General features: G+C 41.9%; 1 protein-coding gene across 1 annotated transcript in view; it reads left to right on the top strand.

The window, feature by feature from the left end:
* LOC118335762 (glutamate receptor ionotropic, NMDA 2D) overlaps positions 1-21,644 on the top strand; it is a 30,289-nt gene that overhangs the window by 2,398 nt on the left and 6,247 nt on the right. The window contains exons 4-14 of the mRNA XM_035672188.1: positions 534-800; positions 4,193-4,521; positions 5,715-5,829; positions 11,941-12,146; positions 12,697-12,865; positions 14,250-14,403; positions 14,891-15,016; positions 15,917-16,146; positions 16,502-16,662; positions 18,578-18,647; positions 18,745-18,862. Of these exons, the coding sequence (XP_035528081.1) occupies positions 534-800; positions 4,193-4,521; positions 5,715-5,829; positions 11,941-12,146; positions 12,697-12,865; positions 14,250-14,403; positions 14,891-15,016; positions 15,917-16,146; positions 16,502-16,662; positions 18,578-18,647; positions 18,745-18,862 (1,945 nt within the window). The remainder of the gene's footprint in view (positions 1-533; positions 801-4,192; positions 4,522-5,714; positions 5,830-11,940; positions 12,147-12,696; positions 12,866-14,249; positions 14,404-14,890; positions 15,017-15,916; positions 16,147-16,501; positions 16,663-18,577; positions 18,648-18,744; positions 18,863-21,644) is intronic.

The raw sequence follows: 21,644 nt of genomic DNA on the forward strand, positions 1-21,644 counted from the left end.
GTGTGTGTGTGTGCATGTACTGTACATTTGTGTGTGAGTGTGTATGCTAAAGAGAAACTAGTGTCACATGCTTTTCACACCAAATGGGGGGAAAAGGAAACAAAAAGAAATGCATTTGTGCTTACAAATAACTGCTTTAACCATTTACTCTTGAGGAATTAAATTGTAGCACTTTGATGAACTTCCTTTGAAGATGTACCCTCGTCTAGTCCTCATCCCCTCCCATCCCCTGAACAGACTTTTTAGAAACATTCCCTTCTGGACGTCATAGGAGAATTTGTGCAACAATCCTAGCTGTTTTAGCCCTGAGGCTGCACGAGTGCTACTGCTCCATAAAAACTTCAAGCCCCGTGAAGCTTCAATCTTGTGCATAAAGATGGAGCAGTCCGGAGAGTTGTAGTTCTTTGTAGTGAAAATGCTGTGTGTTACTTACTCACTGTATTGTATCTGCATTTAGACACAGTACAACTACACTAGATGAATTGTCACAGTGAGATTTTAAACCAAATCTGCTGCTCTCTTCCCCAAATCAGGAATCAGGTTCCATCTTTCTCCAGTTCAGCTCCTCTACTGCCCTCCAATTAGAGGTCATCTTTGAGGTGCTGGAGGAGTATGACTGGACAGCCTTTTCCGTGGTGTCTACGCGTCACCATGGCTACCAGGATTTCCTGTCTGTGGTTGAGGGCCTGACGGACGGCTCGTTCATCGGCTGGGAGAAGAAGAGTGTGGTGATCCTCAACGTGACTGACGACCCTGGGGGGGCACGCACGCGCAGGCTGCTGAAGGAGAACGAGGCGCAGGTGAGACAGGGGGGAGGGAGGGGGGAAAGGGGGGAGGAAAGGGGAGGAAGTGCTGCGAGTGTCATTGGGGGCCCCCTTTCTGACAGGTGGCTTCCCAGCTTTTTCCTTCCTTCTTCGTCTCTCCCTCTGTCCCTCCACATCTCTCTCTCCCCTCTCTCCTCTATCCCTCTGTTCTTCTCTTCCCCTCCCATCTGCCAAGGCATAAAGAGTTCAACGGTACAACAAAAACCACGAGTCAATCTGATTTGCTGCCTGGTGTCGTGTGGCATTGTACAAAGAGTTATGTGCAAAGTGTTAAAGAAGTAAACTATTTAACACACAGTTTTCCCCTTGTTTAGCCCTAAGTGGCTTTAATGTTGGAAAAAACACCTTATTCCAAACTGTCAGTAGTACAGTATCACATATAGTAGATGTTCTGTATCAGCTTGTTCTAGCTCTTCATAGATTATACTGTAAAAACTGTTTACACAGAGTGAAATATTCATGGCTGCACCATCCCATCAAATGGCAATATTCGAGATGTCTTGTGCATAATTTTATACATATTTGCTGAAAATTTAACACAACTCGGTATCTTTGGAAACTCTGAGCTCTGCACTAGCATTTAAAATAAACGTGTGTGGGTTTGAACAATGTTTGACTGCACAACTTAAGTTAGTGATGAGTGACCCAATGTCGGGCCACTGCTTGCTGAAGGAGATAAAGATGAATGGCGTGTAAATCCTGGTGTCTGGATAGTTTTTACCTGAATATCACATTATCTAATTCATGATTACATTTTGATCCAGACATAACTTAATTTCTTCTTTTTTCACTATTTTTATTTAACTTTAATTTGACTTCATTCTAGTTACCTTCTTTATATATAAATACATCAATATAAAGTTATTAACGGCATCAATCTTTTCTTTGATATTTTAAAAAAACACCCACTACATTTCAAATTCACATTGATTCATTGATGAGCAGAACGACTTGTGGTTTTGGCTTGTACCTCTGGTGTGTTTCATTCCTTCATACTGTATGCCTGCTACCTCTCCTACCACAGTGGCTTGCTGATTCTTCCCTTCCTCTCCTTACTTCTTTCAAACTTCCACCCTCATTTCCCCTGATAACCTTTCCCTCCACACTTCCTTTATCATGTTTTTTTAGCCCGTCATCCACCCTTAAACCTCGTCTTTGACCCCATGATCCTCCTGTTCAATTTTTCACTCATCTCTGTGTTCTTATGCTTACTCCACTCCCCCCTTCCCCTCTGCCTCCCTTCCTGCGTTTCTTTGCCTAGAGACAAGCTCACTCTCCTCTGCTGCCTTCCTGTTCACCTCCATCTCTGTATGGCTATCTTTCATTCCTTCAGTCCATTTGTCCATCCCTCTTGCTGCATGTCTTCCCAGCCACAGACTCTGCTCTCTGTTGGCTCGGTTTAGTCTGGGTCTCAATGTCATCGCTAATGTCCCAGCATGGTCACTGCAGCTCTGCGTGTGTGTGCGTGACTGTGCGTGTTTGTGTCTGCGAGGGTGTGCATGTGTATTGGATTCCTTAGACACCACTCTGCTAGTGTCACTGTTAATATAACATACTGCCTGCAGTGGGTTCCCTATACGCAGTGCTTGCTTTTTAACCCTCTTGCTTTTCACAACAACCCCCTTCTTTTAGCTTTTCTCTACTGCAGGGCTAATAAATGCTTTTGATTGCTTAGTAATGCTGTGTATGTTTGCATTACATGCTTTCTCTCTCTCTCTCTCTGCCACATACATGGTTGTGTCCTCTACATTGTAGATGGCCTGATGCAGGTCTCTGGGTCAATTTCTACTCAAATCTCTCACTGTCTATCTTTTGTTCCATTTCTCTTCCAGCTTCTGCCTTGTCAGTATTTCTTCTGCTCTCTCTCTCTCTCTGTTGAATGTTCTTCTCTTTCTCCATTTCCCGTCTTTAGATATTGTGTGTCTGTTTATAACTCTGATTCTCTCCTTCCCTCCTTAATTCAGTCTTCCTCTCTGTCTGTCGCCCTCTTTCTCCCTCCTCCCCTCCTTCCTCCTCCCCCTCTGTCACTCTCATTCCCTGCCTAATTCACTGGAGGTTTATTGGCATACAGGCAGGATTGTTTTGCCAAGCCATTACAGTTCAAAATTCAATGAAGGCGCAATTCTCAAAATGTGCTTTCAGTCTGTTTTCCTGACTCCTGCCCTCTCCTCCCCCTCTTCCACAAAAGTTGTCTTTCTCTTTTTTGTCCTCAGATTCCTCTTTGACTTTTGACGTCACTCTATTATTTTTTATGTACTTCTTCAATTTTAAATGATTTTGCTCTTTCTTTCTTTTTCCTGTATTTGTCAGCATTTAACCCCCATCCACCTTTCCACTCAGCTCAACTCTATCTTCCTCTTGTCGATCCCTTCCTTCTCTCTCCATTTCCCCTCTAACCCCTTAAAACCCGCTTTGGTCAAGTTCTACCTCCATCCTCAACCCTCCTTACCACAGCACTTGCAGCAGAGAGCTCATACACTGTCACTGCACTGTCTTTCTATGTTGAATTTCTCTATCTTTAATGTTTTCTTCTCTCCTTCTCCCCAGCCTCACTCCATCATCCCACCCCTTCTTTCGCAAATATCTCTTATCTCTCCAGGCCCCGATTTCAACAAAATATGTCATACTTTGCTTTTCTCCACCATCCCTCCTCCTTCTTTCCATTCTCCAAGGAGCAACTTTTCTGTTTTCCCACCTCTGATTATTTCCCTCCATCCGCTCATTTTGCCCCCCATCAAAATCCTGTTGTCTCCTGGTCTTTTCTCCAACCTGCTTTTAATAACATATGTCAGAGTTTAACCTCTTCCCCGTTATTTTCCCTCAGGTGTGTTAGGTCTTTAACCGCCCTTCCCTTTCCCTGCTTCCCTGCCTCTACCTCTCCATTTCTGCTCTACCACTTGCAGTCGCTTCATTTTCTCATTCTTGTTTTACTTCTGTTTTCATTATTCATAACTGTAACTTGTTTCATCAGGCCCAAGCTCATTAAGCACTGACCCTTATTGCCTTCTGCACCTCCTGGTTAGCGCACATAGCATTCAACCATGCAGTCTTCCCTCTTTCTGGTTTGTCTACTTCTTTCTCTGAATCATTCGCCCGACTCCCATGAACCTTATCACATCAGCTTACAGTTATCTCTCCTCTTACCTCCCCTGGCATACTTGTTTTTTTTAGATATGGCCTTTTCTATCCAACCTCCTCCCCTCCCGTTCAGGTGCACCTCTGCTCCAGCTCTATCTTTTTCCCCTTACTTCTCCCACCCTCTGTCTCTCTCCACGTCTCCCCTGTCCCCTCCTTATCTCACTAGCGTGTATGTGTGTGTGTGTCTCCCCTCGTCCCTGTTCCCTCCCTGCCTTCCTACTGTCCTCCAGGTACGTTTGCTGTACTGCTCCCAGGAGGAGGCTGAGCTGGTCTTCCGAGCTGCCTGGGCCGCCGGTCAGGCCGGAGCCTCACACATGTGGTTTGCTGTGGGGCCAGCTCTCTCAGGTTTGGGCACGGAGAACCTGCCCCGGGCTCTATTTGCCGTGCGGCCCCAGGGATGGAGGGATGAACCTCGCCGGAGGATTGCTCGGGGTGTGTCTGTGCTGACTCACGGGGCAGTGGCAACACGCAAGGATTACGGGACCACGGGTGGGCCAAACTTTGTCACCAACTGCATGACGGATGCCAATCAGACCCAGAGACTGCGGGGCAGGATGAGGTGAGAGGGAGATAAGAGGAAAGAGGAAACACTGTAAAAGGAGAATATGAGGAGGGAAGGAAGAGAAATGTAGGTTTGGGGGTAAGTACAAGGCAGTTGGCAGGCTCCAGACAAAATATGTGAAAAAGGAAAAAAAAAGAAATAGAGACAGGATAAGGTGTATTCTATGAAATGAGTTGGTTCGGCGCCAGAATGAGCTGGAAGGTATATGGGTGGAGCTGGTAGATTCAGTGTCAGAGAGCAGGCACAGAGGGGATATCTGAATTTGGAGCTGGCTATCATCCATGCAAAATAGATGTTGTTGGTGCGTGTAGTTGTGAGTTGGCAAAATTACCCCAGCATCTGTAGCAAGCGGACCATGTCTCATGTATATTAATGAGCTGGCTTTAATATATTCCTTGTAGGCTGTGCAAACAGGCAGCGGCACACTCTAACAGGTAGCCCAAGTGGTTCTGGTTATCATCTTGGTTCATTTTTAACGCCAGTCATACTTGAACCACATATACAGCACACACACAATATTGAATACTTGTTTATTCTGTGTGAAAATGAGCCAAACATGTTATCAATTAGTTTATTTGCAGTCATTTTTGTAAATTAATCACAGTATAAACTGTGTGGCAATTAAAGGGGAAATGATTAATGGATTCTTCCTTCTTTGTTTATAAACTATGTCCAAGAACAGAGGAAGATGTTTGCATTTCCATTTTTTTGCACTGCTACCTGCTGTTCACTGTCTGTAACTGCAAGCTGCTGTTCCATATGAGGCTTCCTGTCATGTAAAAAAAAAAAAAAGCTTTCAGGTTTTGTGTTTTGAAGCCAGCAAGATGACATGAGGAGACAATTAGAGCATCTGTCCTGTGTGATTATCAGACAAACTATATAGCTTGCAGCCCATGCAGAGAGAAGCACTTGTTTGACTTCAAAGGTCCTGACAATTCTGCGTGTCTGATCATTTGTCTGTAGATTTGATTAACAGACAAGCACTCATGTCACTATAGAGGTGCTGTGACTTAGTTTCAAATGAGAAGAGAATAGGGCGGGCTCATTGTTGCATCAAAACCAGCCTTAAGATTTCTATTTTCTTCTGATCTCCTCCAAGAAAATAATTAGTTCATTTACGCATATTATGTATTTTCTGCCATTTACTTACTGTCTGCCTTCTCCTTTTGTTACAATTCCTCGCAATGCAGGTATTTCAGCAACATCACGCTTGGTGGCCGTGACTACTCCTTCAATAGTGACGGTTATCTGTCCAACCCCTTCCTGGACGTAATTTCCTGGACACCTGGACGCGGATGGGAAGATGTAAGGAAATTACATCAGTTCTTTTTCTACAAACTTGCTCTGGGTCTCACTCTAGAAGAGAATCCCATGATACACTTAATTGTATATTATTTAGTTGTCTCCATAAACAGTTTGAATCTTGGTAATTATGAGAAACTGTCACTCTACCTTCTGACTGGAGCAATGTTCTTGAGTCTGTGTGAGCTAGCAAGAAGAGCAGATCTGTGCTGTATTGGCATCTGAAATAAGAATAAAAACCTGACAGTGAAGATAGTCGGGTCACATAGGTTCATTTTCATGTAAAGTTCACTATGGCTATTGTTGCCCGAGGCAAAGAAGAGAAGCTGGCTGCTGACCATTTGACCGTGCTTTGTCTGCTCCTACTGTTCAGTTTTTGTTATCTTTCTGCTATTTCCTGGTTAAAGTACACTCAAACAATACAACAAATGCACACACTCATACTTATAGGGCTACAACAATTATTTGAATGGCAGAAATCAAATCATCACAATTTTGATAATGATTGTTACTCGTTTAAGTCACCTATTAAGAAAAACATACAAATATTCTTAGTTTCCAGCTTCTAAAATGTGAAGATTTTTTGATTTTATATTATAATATCTTGGGGTTTTGGATCGTTGGTCTGAAATAACAAGCAATGTGAGGACATAACCATGGCCTCATGGAAACTGTGACGGATCAATTAATAATTTTTAATCAGAGGACATGTCTGTCTTAATACAAGACATCCATATGTAACTTTAAAGACTTATTAGTTGCTGTAATCTCCCCTCTTCTCCTTAGTTATTGTGAAGCAATACCTTCCTAGTGTGATTCCATGGTAAAAGATGGAGGACAAAATCCACAGTCCTAGTTTTATGCAAATGAATTTTAAAGTTAAGGTGAAGCTAATATGAGGCTTCAGCAGGCTGAATTATCTAAATCAAAATGTTATCCTTTGAAGTAACAGTCACTTTACCAAATTCCTTCTTTGTGACTCCCTGAACAGTGTTTACTTGCTGAGATGCAGCAGAGGGACAGTAACACAAAAAGGGAATTTTGAACAGAAACACTAACTCTGGAAGATGCCACTTTTGGTTTGACTAACTCTGACTGTTTGAGCTTCATAAAGCTGCGTTTGGAAAGCATTTCTACACAGAATGAGGACTGTAGAAGGTTTCTTTAGTCTCTAAATGTACAAACAGGCATGAGAAAATTGTATTTAGACAGACTAAAACCAGTGAACCTATCCTTGAATCAATAATGTAAATAATCAATAGTTGCAGCCCTGCAGTCAAACACATGTACTCATACATTTCATTCTTTGTGATTTTGCTGAAAGCAATGTTGTGATGTTGCACTGATCAATAGTTGCTGATTCGTTCTCATTCACTGCCTGTGTTTTCACGTCTTGTAAAATGTAATGCAGATTTAAATAGTGCTTTTGATTTACCATCTGGTTGTAGACTCCCCATTGTTTTGTCTGTTTGAGTGTCTTGTCTACATAACTGCATGCGCATCAACCAAGCACCAGTACCCCTGGCATGTCATGCATATTCTATAAAGCGGTGGTCTGTTCAGAAATCCTTAATACGAAGACTTGTTACCTGTTGGAGATGTTTTCCCTTTAATATGTGGGGATTTTACCCTTGTCAGTGTCAGAAGAGAGAACGATGCTCATTTTCTCAACCACACACCAGCACATCAACACCATACTGTACATGCATAAAGACACACAGCACACTTGGAGCATACACGCCACAACTGAACATAATCACAAACACCACACAAATACAAATACCGATGCACCCACACAGGCACACAAACACACATACATAAGCAGAAATACACACATTGGTGGTTCTCAGCCTCCTGCTGGTTTTAACAGCCCACCAGAGTCCAGTCTCAGCGTGTCGTAACATGCTGACTCCTGCCATATCCTGCCATATCCCTCAAATCCCTTTCAATTAGAAGCTCCTGTGCTGGTCCTTCGACTCTGCGCAAACCCAGGGTATGAAACCCACCCCCCCCTCCCCCCCACACACACACACACGCTTAGAACTTACACACAGACATCCACATGTGTGTGCACACAAATGAGGGCACATACTGTATGCTTACATACATATGCTTACACCCTTCTTGCATAAACCCTGTTGCTTACACACACACACACACACACACACACACACAATGAGGATAAGACGCCTGTATCTGCCTATTATGCACATCCACGCTGTTGGCTCTCCCTGAATATTTAATGTTCTCTTTACAATGACTGCACCATTACCTAGAGCCCGGGAGCACCCAGCTTAGCTTACTGAAACACTGCAGACTAGTACTGAAGGTTGTCCAGCATTTGCATGGCTTGTTTCAGCTACAGCACATAAAACTAGATGTTCCAGGATATTATCGGAATTTAATGAACATTTATTAACGCCACTCACAGCTGCTAAAGGATAATGTTTTAGTTTTAAGTGGTTCCCAGTCTCCAAACTTTTGCTCCAAACCAGAATACTTTCTCTGCCACAAAATATTCCAGCAATTTGAAAAGTCTGAAGTGGAATTTATTTGCTGTTCTTTTTCTGACGTTTGTGTGTGGGTTTTTCTAGGTATTTGTCTGATAGAGAGTAGTGTGTTCTCCTGTAAGCTCTATCTGTTTCCTGTCTGTGTTCCCTGAGTGTGTTGTGATTGAATGTCTGTTGCGGAGCTGCGGTCGAAGTGCAGTCGAAATACTGTCATTGTTGCCACCTCCTCCTCTTCTCTCTGCCAGCGCTTGCATTACACAGACAGGCAGGCTGCACAAAGCTGCCAAACTTTACTTTACTCAACTGGCCTGCTTAAGTACTCACATTCTTGTGTGTATTTTTTTTGTGTGTTTGTGTGTGTGTGTGTCTGTTAACTGTATATCTTCATGTATTTCTGTATGTGTGTGCATGAGAATACAGTATGCACACTTTCTTTGGTGTACGTCGGCACAGTTACACTTGTCATGACACTTAGACGAGACTTTTATCAGGTGATCATGCCAAGATGTGTCAAATGATGCTGCAAGAGAAAGGTTCACAAAAAAAAAACTCTGCACCCCTTCTTGGGTGTGGTTCTGCCTTGTGCTGCTTTCAAAAGTCTGAATATGCCAGGCACCAGCATTCAACACACCCAGTGTGCATATAAACAATGCAAAAAGGAAGGGGGAAACAATGATACAGCCAAAGGGACGCTTGACAGACATTTTCAGGTCAACAGTGGACACAGAACAATGTGGTCTCACAGCATCATTCGCGAACCGATTTTAAAAATCATACTGAAATGACATCTGTAGTCATGGGTTTGCCGTCTGCACATGTGTAAGCGCCTGTAAAAATGCATTTTGACCAAAGCTTGTCACATAAAAATCCTTCAATCTAACCCACTCAAAATAAATCATAACTCCGGTTCCAGGCTATTCAGCAGCCTAAAGATTAGAAATGTGGATTTCTGCGTTCCACAGAAAAAACCCTGTCACCATAGCTCCCTCAGTAAAGCCCATTCTTTGTATAAGTATGAATCTGTGAGGTGCTTGCATTCATCCTACTCAAAGCCATTATATGTAAATTATTATTATTTTGTCCGATGTCTGATTTGACACTAAAGTAAATGAGTACAAACATATCTGGATAACGATGTGACCCCATCAATCAGTATAGCCACAAATGTGCCAGGTAATTGCTCCCAACCCACATAACAATTAATATTCAAGGACTGGTGTTCTAAAAAAGAGCGAGCGGGCACAATAACCTAAATAATACCTGTACAATATAATGCAAAACAGTACGATAGCCATGCAGTAAATATAACCTTTGTGAAGCTTATTATACTAAGTTTGTACTGTTCATTCATCTTTGTTGTCACTTTGTGGCCATAGTTTGTGATACAGTATTGTAAAATGTATTTCTATAGTGTATCTGTATCATGCAAGGAAAGACAAAAGTGAGCAGTCTAACACAATGATTATAGAACGACATTTATATGGGATTAAGTTGTATAGGTGTTAATGTTGTTGTGTTTACACTGTTTCTGACAAAGTAAATGTTTAAGGTTATGGTATTGTTATTATAAAACATTAAAAAAAAATCTATTTAGTGAACAATTATTTAAAATTTAATTAAAGTGGCTACTACAGTAAAATACTGTTCTGATTTTTTGCCTGATTTTAAAGCTTTATTCTATAGCTTTCTTATGCTCGATTGTAAAATATGTGATATGTGCATACCTAAAGTGCTTGTAGGCAAAAATAGTACAGCCGTATAAATATATTTTTCTGTTCTTTAGTTGGTTTGACATTAAATTAAATAACCAACATCATCTTTGTCTTAAATGAATGCAGAACACATCTGTTCAGGGACTACTTAACCTTTCCATGCTAGCTCTCACAATCATGAGCAATACTAACTGTGGCATTTTGGTCAAATATTTTTGCTTTGTTATTCATTACAAATAACAGAATTAGTTGTTTACAATTTTGATTCAATTTCTGATTAAAAACAAAACAAAAAACTGCATCACTTAACAGCAAGAGTTATGGAGTATAAAATACTTTCCAACAACTCATGAGCCATCACACCAACATGTCACATCTCCTGTATTTAACGTGTAGACATAAAAACGACTGTGATTGAACAAGCAGCCAGTCTAATAGTTTGGAGGTGCTTACTGACCATGCAGCTGGCTCAGCTCCGGTAACTGCACAATGTCCCGTTCTCGGTTCACACACCCCCAACTTTAAACAAAACCAGGGGATTGGTGAATTTTGGTTTACTGGTGACTAAGAAAACTTCACTGAGATAATTTACCTGGACTCACAGCTAAAGTTACCCGGCGTCCCAGTCCCATCTGACTTCAGCACACAGTGATCCCTATGCAAACCTCAGGGGGGCAGCCAAAAAGTTATTTCCCCACCTGTTATCCAGCGTCTTCAGAGCTGTTATTGTGGCCTTTCTTACTTTCTATCATAATAGACTTTACTTTTGCTTGGGACGAAACCAGTGTTCAGTGTTTCCAGGGACTGCGCCCTGTGCGCGTTACGCAAGCTGAGGCTATAATAATAATAATACTTTTATTTGTACAGCAATGTACAGCACTTATCTGAACAAGGTTACAAAGTGCTTGTCCCAGTTACACACACGTTGTTTGTATTCAGAAGACATCTGTACGAACACAAACATAAATGTAAAGATACAACCTGCTGCTGGTGATCACACAGGTAGAAAATGACCTCTCGACTTACTTTTGTGACCGAATTAAGGGACTAACTATGGAGTGCTGAGGTCACACATGGAGCTAAACTAATCGATAAAGTAAAGATAAAGTATTACTATCAACCCATCCGTCTAACTTCCTCAATCCTCCAATATCTAGTTACTATTAGTAAGTGTATAATCATTTATTGGCAGTCTCTAACTAAAGCAATGTAATTGGCTCAAACAGACGTGGCGTCATACATTCTCATGGACACTGTATCTCTTCATCCTTATTCACAAACAAACAACAGCCTTGATTATGGGATTATTTGCCAAAAACGGATTCTCAACGCTGTTTCAAAAAATGTGACATTAATAGATTTCTGTCACACATTTGGAAAAACTTTAATAACTTGAAATGTCAGTACAGGAAAATCTTGGCCACTTTGATTTGATTCTGTCATAAACAACATACGTAATAAATCTAGAGCATGTGTTTTGAAGCACAACAAGCAGAAAAGAATACAATTTAATATAACTTATTTCCATAGATGTCCTCACTGTGTCAAATCAGGATCACAGAGTCGGTGCCTCTGCTACATTACAGACATAAGTGGAAGTTGTAACATGAAGATGTAAATTATTGCAAGCTTTATTCATTATACAAATATTACATTTATACTAAAATACTAATTACATTCACCTTTTCTACTCTATCTTGAGCAATGCAAATGTGGATTGTGTCTCTGATATTTGTTTTGTGTTCAGTAGGGTTGTTGAGATTACCTGGTTTTGTTTATTGTTATAAATAAAGGTGGTGTCAGTTAAAGGAAAAGAAATACTGATTGTGGTAGAAATGTTTGGCATTGTGTAGTCCACCTCTCTCTAATGTTTCTCTTGTCTGTTCCCCCAGGTAGGCTGGTGGGAGAACGGCGTGCTGAGACTTCGGTACCCAGCCTGGTCCCGATATGGGCCATTCCTTAAACCACCTGATGATGCCCAGCACCTGCGTGTTGTCACGCTGGAGGAAAGGCCATTTGTCATTGTGGAGCTGGCCGACCCCGCTTCCGGGACCTGCATCCGTGACTCAGTGCCCTGCAGACGACCCCTTAATGCTAGGTTTGAATCCTTTTCAAACTCCTCCATTTATTAGGTTAATATGTTTTGTGTAGGATGTAATGTTATTGACTTGTTCTATAGGTTAATGTTTCTTTCATTTATCACAAGTCGTAAAGAAAGGAAATGATAATCAGAAAAAAAATCCATTGAAAAAAAGAAAAGCTCTCTTTGTTATGAATGGAGTTCCTAAGCTCTCATGATGCCATCCAATTGAGGAGACATCAATCACCTATCAAAACTGTGGTCTCTTCACACTCTGACCATAATCAATAACAGACTGCTCTCCAGAGGATCAGTGAAATGACTCAGGGGTCTGGAATCAGATATGACCACAGTGGAGCTTTATGGTTCATCAGCTTCTGAAGGGATGACAGCACCTATCCTACACTGGTCGATCAAACCTGTCACCGAGGACTTGGTCACAATATTCATTCTCTGTGACCATTTTCTTCTCTTTTCCTTTCCTTTCATAACTAATCTAATGTTAAAATGCATTTAATGTCTTTTCGTTTGACACTTTTAACTTTCCCTCTATGTGATTTTTTCACAGCGCAATCCACGAGGGCGTGGCTCCCATGAAGCAGTGCTGCAAGGGCTTCTGCATTGACATCCTCAAGAGATTGGCCAAGATTGTCGGCTTCACCTATGACCTTTACTTAGTGACCAATGGGAAACATGGGAAGAAAATTGATGGGGTTTGGAACGGCATGATTGGAGAGGCAAGTCTTTGTTTGTGTGTGTGTGTGTGTGTGTGTGTGTGTGTGACTGTGGTTCTGCCTGTCTGCCTTTGTGAGCAATGTGTTCTCAATGTTTGTCCTGTGTCACTTGCTTATGTGTGAAGGGTGAGTGTGTGTGTGAGTTTTTATTTGTGCCTCTGCATATTTTGTGTTGCCTTTGCCGTCGACAAGCCTCATAGTAGCGTTCCTCCGTCTGTCCTCCCACGTCCTGGGTGACCAGTCAAACGCTATGTGTCACATCAATCGCTGTGAGAGTTATGGCCACTTAACCACTGCGAGCAATAAGACAGCTGTCATTTATTACACACACACGGACATGCACACATGCACAAATGTAAACTGTACTAGAGGGCAAAAAAATGCAGTTACACAAATAACAAGCATTATGGCTAACATTTGCAGTGAACACACACTCTCTCTTGCAAACACTTTACTACAGTATGTTTATCAGAAGAGACAGAGTGTGTACATCCTTGTACACACAAAATACATAGAAGCACAAACACACACACATTGTCAGACACCCCCTGGCTAGTTGTGATTAGTCCTTGATATTTTCTTGGCAATACTCACTGAGGTTCATGATCCCCCATCAAGAAAGACACAGAAGCTGACAGAAAAAAAACCCAAAAAACAGGCACACACAAACAATCATGCTCACACACATACTGAGATCGATTCGGGGGCTGCTGTTTCATTGAAGCGCCCCACTGTTTCTATCTTTGTCCCAGAGGGAACTTGCCAAACGCCAGTTGTCACAGGTTCCAAAACAGTTCCACTGCGCTCTCCTGCTCTATCATTTATAACTTGAGCCCGGGCCAAAGCTGTCTGTCGAATCTATTTTCACATGCAAAAGGCCAAGCGAATTTTGTTTTCTCAAACTAATGTCTGTCTTTTGATCAGATGTTCCAAAGCCTGCCATTCTTTGATCAGGTAATCCAGAGACTTGGCAGAGTTGAGGGGAGGGTGCTTTGCTTTCCGCTTCGCTTCATTTTTCTGCTGATTTGCTCTGAAGAGCGGATGTGCCATGTCTAATGTAGATTAACATTTCACTTGTACAATCAGCAGACACAGCGGTTTTCAGGTTTTTCTAGATGGTGGCACGGAGGAGACAGGCCTTAGCTCATTGTGTATGCTAAAGAGATGCACAGAAGACACGTGTTCAGTATTTGTACCAGATTGAATCCTTGGCCTTTCTCATGCAGGCACATTTGAGAGTGTACAAAGGGTCAGGGTGAAAAAATGTCACTATCTCACCTGGAAACAAACCTTTGTGGACTGTAAAAGATTCGCCCTGTCTATCTACAACCGCTACAGCAATTATTAATTAGATTTCTCTCTTACCACTGATTCCTGTCCCCTTTAGGTGGTGTACAAGCGAGCGGACATGGCCATCGGCTCGCTGACTATTAATGAGGAGAGGTCAGAGGTAGTGGATTTCTCTGTCCCTTTCGTGGAGACGGGGATCAGCGTAATGGTCTCCCGTAGCAACGGAACTGTATCACCATCCGCTTTCTTAGGTGAGAGGCTCTGTTTATGTGAGGCAGCTAGCTGATGTACAGAATCTAATCTAATTGCAAAGTGTTGAGTTTGCATAAAATGCCTCAGTCTTTGGCTGCTAGTCCGTACATCTAGATTAGCCGTTACTTTTTCTTAGCTGCTCGTGTCTTCCCAACTTATAATTTCACTCTGTCAGCAGACTCAAGGCTCCAGCGGGAGGACAGTGTTATTGGCCTATAGACTGCATTGAGATGATTGTAAAAAAGAAAAACAGTGTTTATGGACTTCTGGAGAATATGCTCCAATGGTCTGTTTCTACTGCATACTGGGCTCATCTCGGTTTATATATAGTACATAATGTGCCAGTTTTGTGACATTTGTTCGACCCTTCTATTGATATTAATTATACATATAATAATAACGATTTCATAATGCAGTACAAAACAGTTTAAAAGGCCCTCATGTTATGTGTTTTTTTTTCAAACTTCATTTTGTTTCCTCACAAAGAGCCCTACAGTCCAGCAGTGTGGGTGATGATGTTCGTCATGTGCCTGACCGTGGTTGCTGTGACTGTCTTCATCTTTGAGTTCTTCAGCCCTGTGGGCTACAACCGCAGTCTCCAGACTGGCAAGAGTGAGTGATGAGTCTAAGCTGTCTGTCTTTCCCAGTCTGATAGATGGGTCTGTGTGCAGTCCATCACTGTTGAAATGCAGGTCAAATGGACAAACACACTCCTGGAATGTGGTTAAAAAGTCAAAATGTTGTTTTAATATGACAATTAAGTTTTTGTTTTTACTGGATTTGTTTTCTTGCTGTCTGATTGGTCAGTTGTTACATTCACATGCATTGGTGGACATTTTGAATGTGCTTCTCTGAATTCTTAACTGTGGGTGAGTGTGGTGAAGAGGAAATTATACCTACAGTATGTTGAACTGCATCCAATGATTCTTGATATTGAAGCAGCCATTTATTATTCAACAGCATAGTTTGTACCCCTGTGATATTCAGTATGCCTGATGCCTCGGTCCAATACCCAACCCGACTCGCCTCTATTACTGCATGATTGCTGTGCTCTACATAATTTTACCTCTCTGTCATCCTCCTGTATATCCCTCTCATTCACTCTCATCTCTCTCCTTCTTTCCTCCTTTACTCCTATCGTATAAAGGCATGGAGTGTTTGAGCCCTTTGAATGGTGATTTGCACCATGTAGTTTAATTATTTGTAAGATCACGTAGCTGCTGAATTGAAAGCTGCCATCCTCGAAACGTATAGTCTCCTCCTTATGAGCTTTGGTGTCAGAAAGCCTGCTAGGTATTTTCATATATAGTAAACCCATTTTACAGATCATTCAGGGTACTTTAATTTGAATCGGCTGGCTCATCTGCAGTCAGATGCTGCTGAATACACTATTGTGCCGTATACTGTTTGGATTGCTGTCTGGAAAAAAAGTTAGTGTTAAAATCACTCATTACGCTCAATAATCCATCTCTTTTTTTCTCTCTCTTTTTTCTTCGTCATCATTTTGGCCAGAGGCTGGAGGCTCTACTTTCACTATAGGAAAGTCTGTATGGCTTTTGTGGGCCATTGTCTTCAACAACTCTGTGCCAGTGGAGAACCCCAGAGGAACCACCAGCAAGATTATGGTGCTGATCTGGGCCTTCTTTGCTGTCATCTTTCTGGCCTCCTACACTGCTAACCTGGCTGCCTTCATGATCCAGGAGGAGTACATTGACACAGTGTCAGGCCTCTCGGACAAGAAGGTACCTCCTTGCTTGAATACTGATTAAGTGGGGAAAGCAGTAGGAGAATTAAAGTCTTAGAGTGAGCCAAATCCCATGCATTTGAATGTTAAATTGATTAAAGCACAGGAATTTAGAAATGAATAAAATCTCATTTAACATAACTCAATTACCACAGTTCTCGAATACTTAAAAGACAGTTCTAAATACTACTTTAAGTCCACAGACTGCTCTCTTTTCAAAGATTTGATTTGTGCATAGAGTGTTGTAAGTTAGTCTGGAAAGTGGACAGAAATAGGTCAGACAGATTGGTGCACAGCCTGGTGTGTCTCATGCCCCTTCCGTCTCCCTCCCTTGCCTCCCTTTGCTCCGCTAGTTTCAGCATCCCGAGGAGCAGTACCCACCTCTGAAGTTTGGCACAGTGCCCAATGGGAGCACAGAAAAAAACATCCGCTCCAACTACCCAGACATGCACCAGTACATGGGCAAATACAACCAGAGAGGAGTGGAAGACGCCATTCTGAACCTCAAGACCGGGTCTGTCTGCTACAACATCAGCTTGCTCATTCCCTCACATTTACATGTATCCTGCTCAATATTTGTTTTTCTCCACAACTTGCTTTTTTATTTTCCAGCAGCTGAGTTTCCATTCAAGCATGCTTTGCAAATTATTGTTTATTAAATTAAGGAAGTTGTTAAAATTATTCAAACTTTCCTTAGGCAAATATTAAACTGGATTGTTGTTTGTTTGAAACATAAAATCATTTTGCCAAGAACAACACAACAGCAAAGATGCTCATGTAACAAGTACAGATCCATAAGTTTAAAAAGAAAACATCAAAACACCAAATTTAAATAATAGAGTTGCTGAACTATGAAAGATACAAGATACGCCGCCTTAGCAATCATACAAACACAGATCTTCTTATAAGAAAGTCAACTTCTAACAACAAATCAAGATTTTCAAATACTTAAAAAATGTAAAACTTAACTTAAAAAAAATATAAAAAATGTATTTGTCCAATAAATGATGATTATAGGCTGGTCATAATTAGAATTAACTTTTTAAATTATTTAAAATAAAAAGCCATTTAGTAAAGGTTCAAGTGAATGTGCTTCCATGAAATGGTCAAAATAAGAATTTTTAGCTGTTGTCTTCTGATGTGATTAAAAACACTGACTACAATCAGATCTCCACATTGGTTGGCAATACAACCACATTACTGAAGTCCATTCAGTTGCTCTTTTGGAGCGATTGTATCACACAATCTTCCCAGAGAAGATAATGTTGCCGGGTTGTCATCGAGTTGTGGATGTTCATTTGCCATTCCTCTAAACACTTTTCAGGATTTCAGGTTTACTTAAAAGTTGAGACTAAAAGTTTATTCTTTACCTTGAAAACAGCAGTTGACAATACAGTCTCACTATATGGTCTATTCTACAAAATCTATTTACTGTATTTCCATCAACCCATCTAATGAAAATTATTTTCTTTATGCTCTCACTCTCACACTAGACTAACGGTCTATAATGCACAGTGGCATTCTTTTCAACTCCGACTAACATTTCACATCTTTTGTCACACTTCCTGCTTTCCTGCACAGATTCTCTCACCTTTACTCTCTCTCTCTCCACCTTCTCCACTATCTCAACCCACCCACACAGTGCAAGCAGCATTTCCCTCTTCAGTTTCTAGTAGAATCTCTATCACCCGTCATGTGTTGGATTATCCCAGTTTACTTTATCCTAAGCCTCTGTCATCGTTTCTCCCTCACCATTGCCTTGACACCACAATTATAACTCAATGTTAACATGCACAAAAATGAGAAACTTTTCTTTTCTCCAACCGTCTTTTTCTTTTCCTTGGTGTTTATCTTCCCCTTCCTGTCACTCCTCATCGACCCTCTTATCTTACCATTTCTTCTTCTATTTTTTGGTCCATTCTTTCCCCCGTTCCCAGTGTGCTTTCTCGGTGCATCTGTATTTAAACTTTATAATCCTCATCACTCTCTGGCTCTATCCCATGTCGTTTCCCCCTGAAGTGTGTAAATCTTTCCCCCTCTCTCTCTCTCTCCCTGTCACTGCGCTCTTCGCACCGTATAAATCCCCATCCTCCTCCTCCTCCCCTCCACCACCTTCCCGCTCCCTCTTACTCACACATCTTTCCCTGATCTCTGCCTTATTTTATTCTCCTTGTGTTTTCACTCTTTCCGCCAAGCCTGCTTTACTATTCCACCCTTCCTCCCTTTTCTTGTTATGATTTAACTTTTCATGCCCTCTCTATCATTCTGTGCACCTGTCTGCCGTATATTTTTGCACCCCAACTCACTTTCCAGGTACATTGCAGAAATACACCTTTATACCTCCTCCCCTTCCTTAGTCATTACCTCCATCCCTTTGTTCCCTCTTTTCCATTCAATGATGAATGAATTCTCCCTTGATCCCTTTATAGGAAACTGGATGCTTTTATTTATGATGCTGCAGTATTGAACTATATGGCCAGGAAGGACGAAGGTTGTAAGGTGAGGACTAACCCACACAGGTACTTTTACTCACACACTAGATTCAACTTATTTGCCTCTTGGTAATCTTTTTTAATATCCGCACATTTTTTCCAAGGTGATGACCATAGGCTCGGGGAAGGTTTTTGCCACCACAGGCTACGGTATCGCCCTGCACAAAAACTCACGCTGGAAACGTCCTCTTGACCTAGCTCTGCTGCAGCTGGTGGGAGATGGTAAGAACTGTGGGGAGGGGAGGGTAGAGAGGAAAATAATTAGGACAATGGAGGGGCAAAGGGAAGGTTATGGGTAAAATGACAAGAGAGAGAAACGAGCGACAGAGTAGCAAGAGGGTGGGGGGTGGATGGAGGACACAGGGGGTAGATGAATGAGAGGATGTTGAGTGGTGGATGTGGGAATATAAGGTGTGAAGAGAGCGATGGCTGGAAGGTGTTTTGATTGTGACAGAGGGTATAATGGTGTGTAGGACAGGGCTGATAGCAATTGTAAAGAGGTTTGTGGGTCTCTTTATTGGCTACAAGGGGACACGGGAGCTAAAGGAATATCATTTGTTTTTTGTTTCAAGAATTGGAGAAATGGCTTGATTCTGTTGGTGAAAGTGCACATACCCATCCCCCATTTTCACTCCTCTCAATCTCTCTGACTTTCACTCTCTTTCCCTTTTTTCCTGCTTGGGCTGGTAAAAGAAAAACAGGATTTACTTCTGTGAGTCAATGTTGTAAAAAAAGGATCATCACAACTTGTGTGGTGACAGATTTACACTCATTACAGATTAGCTTAGACTGACACAGAGAATAAGGAAGTGTGAGAAAAACCCCCAAAGAGAAACACCTGAAAATACCCTGCATATGAGATGTGAAAAGGGTGCACTGAAGCAAAAAGAGATATAGAAAACAGATCAGATAATTGAATAATTGATAGCTATGGCAGCATTATTAGTATGCTGTTTGTCTGCTGCACACTCTTGTGTCTTGGATTAATCCATGGAAGGACGGTTCCTTGTTTGACAGAGAGAATCTGTTTTTAGCAATAGTTGTCAGTACACTAATGCTTGATTGTCATTTTACACAGTCCGCCACACGCATTTATTGTCTCAATCGGATACTGGTTGTTTGGCTTTTCCTCGTGTTTTAAATCAGCTTTGCTTATGGCGTGGCGGACAAAGCCCTTTAGCTGTTTCTGGCACGCAGACACTTTAGCTGCTTACACACTGATAATGCCAATTTGGTGCCAAGATCTATTAAATAAGACTGGCGTCTCCAGCTGAATAGTTGAACCTGGGAAAGGATGTGTGTGTGTGTAAGAAAAGGGAGCCCAGAAAGCCTTGACATGCTATGTCTGTTGTTTCTTTTAATTCTTGGTATATGCCCTTGTCCTTGCTGTACTGTTCGATGTAGCAGAAGCCTTTAACATCAGCTGTGTACGCAGGATGTATCTAGTTACAGGATGGTGTTGAATGCTGAGGGTTCTAGTTGTAGGCAGGCATTATTGGAGTGGATTACTAAGGAAGAGGATTAGTTTGTTTGGATGTGCAGGGAGGGTGGGTTGGCGTGGGGGGGGCTCACATTCACCGTGCCCTCAAAGGCTGCATCTCAACAATCGGCCTGCGGCTCAAGGACTCCACATCACACCTTCAGCTGGGCTAAATCATGTCACAGTGTTACATCATTATTGTAGCGTACTGTGTTGAGTCATATCATTTTACAACTGCATTAGAGGATAGAGGGGCACTAGAGAAGTCCGCCACGGCTTTGTCAACCCTGTGAGTGGATTGTTCTCCTTGTTGCTGCCTCTGGTGATTCATACCACAGCATTAAGAGATGGTCCATTGATCTCACTACAATTTGTTTCCTGATAAAGGCAAAACTGCTGAGTAGCAAGATTTCCCTTTTCCCTCTTATCAGATTCACTTCTATTTTTTTGCATAGTATCAGGATTTTGATTCCAAGAATATATTATTCAGTGAGTAGATATTAAAAAAATGTGAGAAGCTGGTTTTGCAACTCTTCGCTAGCGGGAATTTTTTTCTGAAATCTAGCAATGAATGCCTAGAGGTTTGTCATGTTGTGATAAAAGCACAAGATTGTATGGGTCATGGTTTACTGCTCAACAACTGTGGAGCTCAGCGTCTGTGGACAAGTCTGGCACCGTGCCACATCTGGCGCACTGCAAAATCCAAAACATGCAGGCACTTGCACATTTACATATGCATGCACACACACACAAAGACACACACATACAGTTTCCTTTATTAAATAATGTCTTTGTGGTGTATGCCAGCCCTGTATTTGCAGTGTGCCAGCTCTGCCTGACCTGACCTGCCAGTAACGACAGAGGTGTAGTGTGGATTTGACACACCTGTCAGATTTGGCAGGCCTGAGCTGGCTGCGACTGAGAGGTAGAGACAACTGCCATCACAAAGGTCTAAGGGAGGGAAGAAACAGGCACAGTGAGAAAGAGTCAGATTGTGAAAGAGGGAGATGGAGAAGCACAAGATGAATCACTGGAAGTCAAATGGCAGGAAAGCCAGGAGATGAGACTTAGAGCTTAGAGAAATGATTCAACTGGGGCTTGTGAAGTGGAGGACAAACATGTGACTACCTGTTTATCTGTACCTTTTGCTAAGACACTTGCTGTTTTCACATCAGGCACCTGTTTGGACACACAGCTGCTACTGAAGGTCAATGACACCAATAAATCCTCTTCAGTGGGGCTAAACTCTGGAGTTAAAAACAGACCTTAGTGTCTTGGAATGTATGGGTGTATGAGTGAATCTGAGACAGGGAGTTGTTACCTGAGTCTGCCAGTGGGCTGCAGTAGCACTGTGTCCATCTGTTGCTGTTGCTGGAGGACACGGCTGATTGGCTAATGATGTTCTACAGGAGACACATTAGCCAGATCACACAGATGACTGAGTCGGCTTCATCTAAGCTATGCAAGCACAGCTAATGATGGCACAAGTGAAAAGCTCGAGCTTGAGTTTTTGCAGAGCAGTGT

The sequence above is a fragment of the Morone saxatilis genome, unplaced genomic scaffold (genome assembly GCF_004916995.1).
Source record: "Morone saxatilis isolate NCDOM2014 unplaced genomic scaffold, NCSU_SB_2.0 Contig24, whole genome shotgun sequence".
NCBI classification, from domain to species: Eukaryota; Metazoa; Chordata; class Actinopteri; family Moronidae; genus Morone; species Morone saxatilis.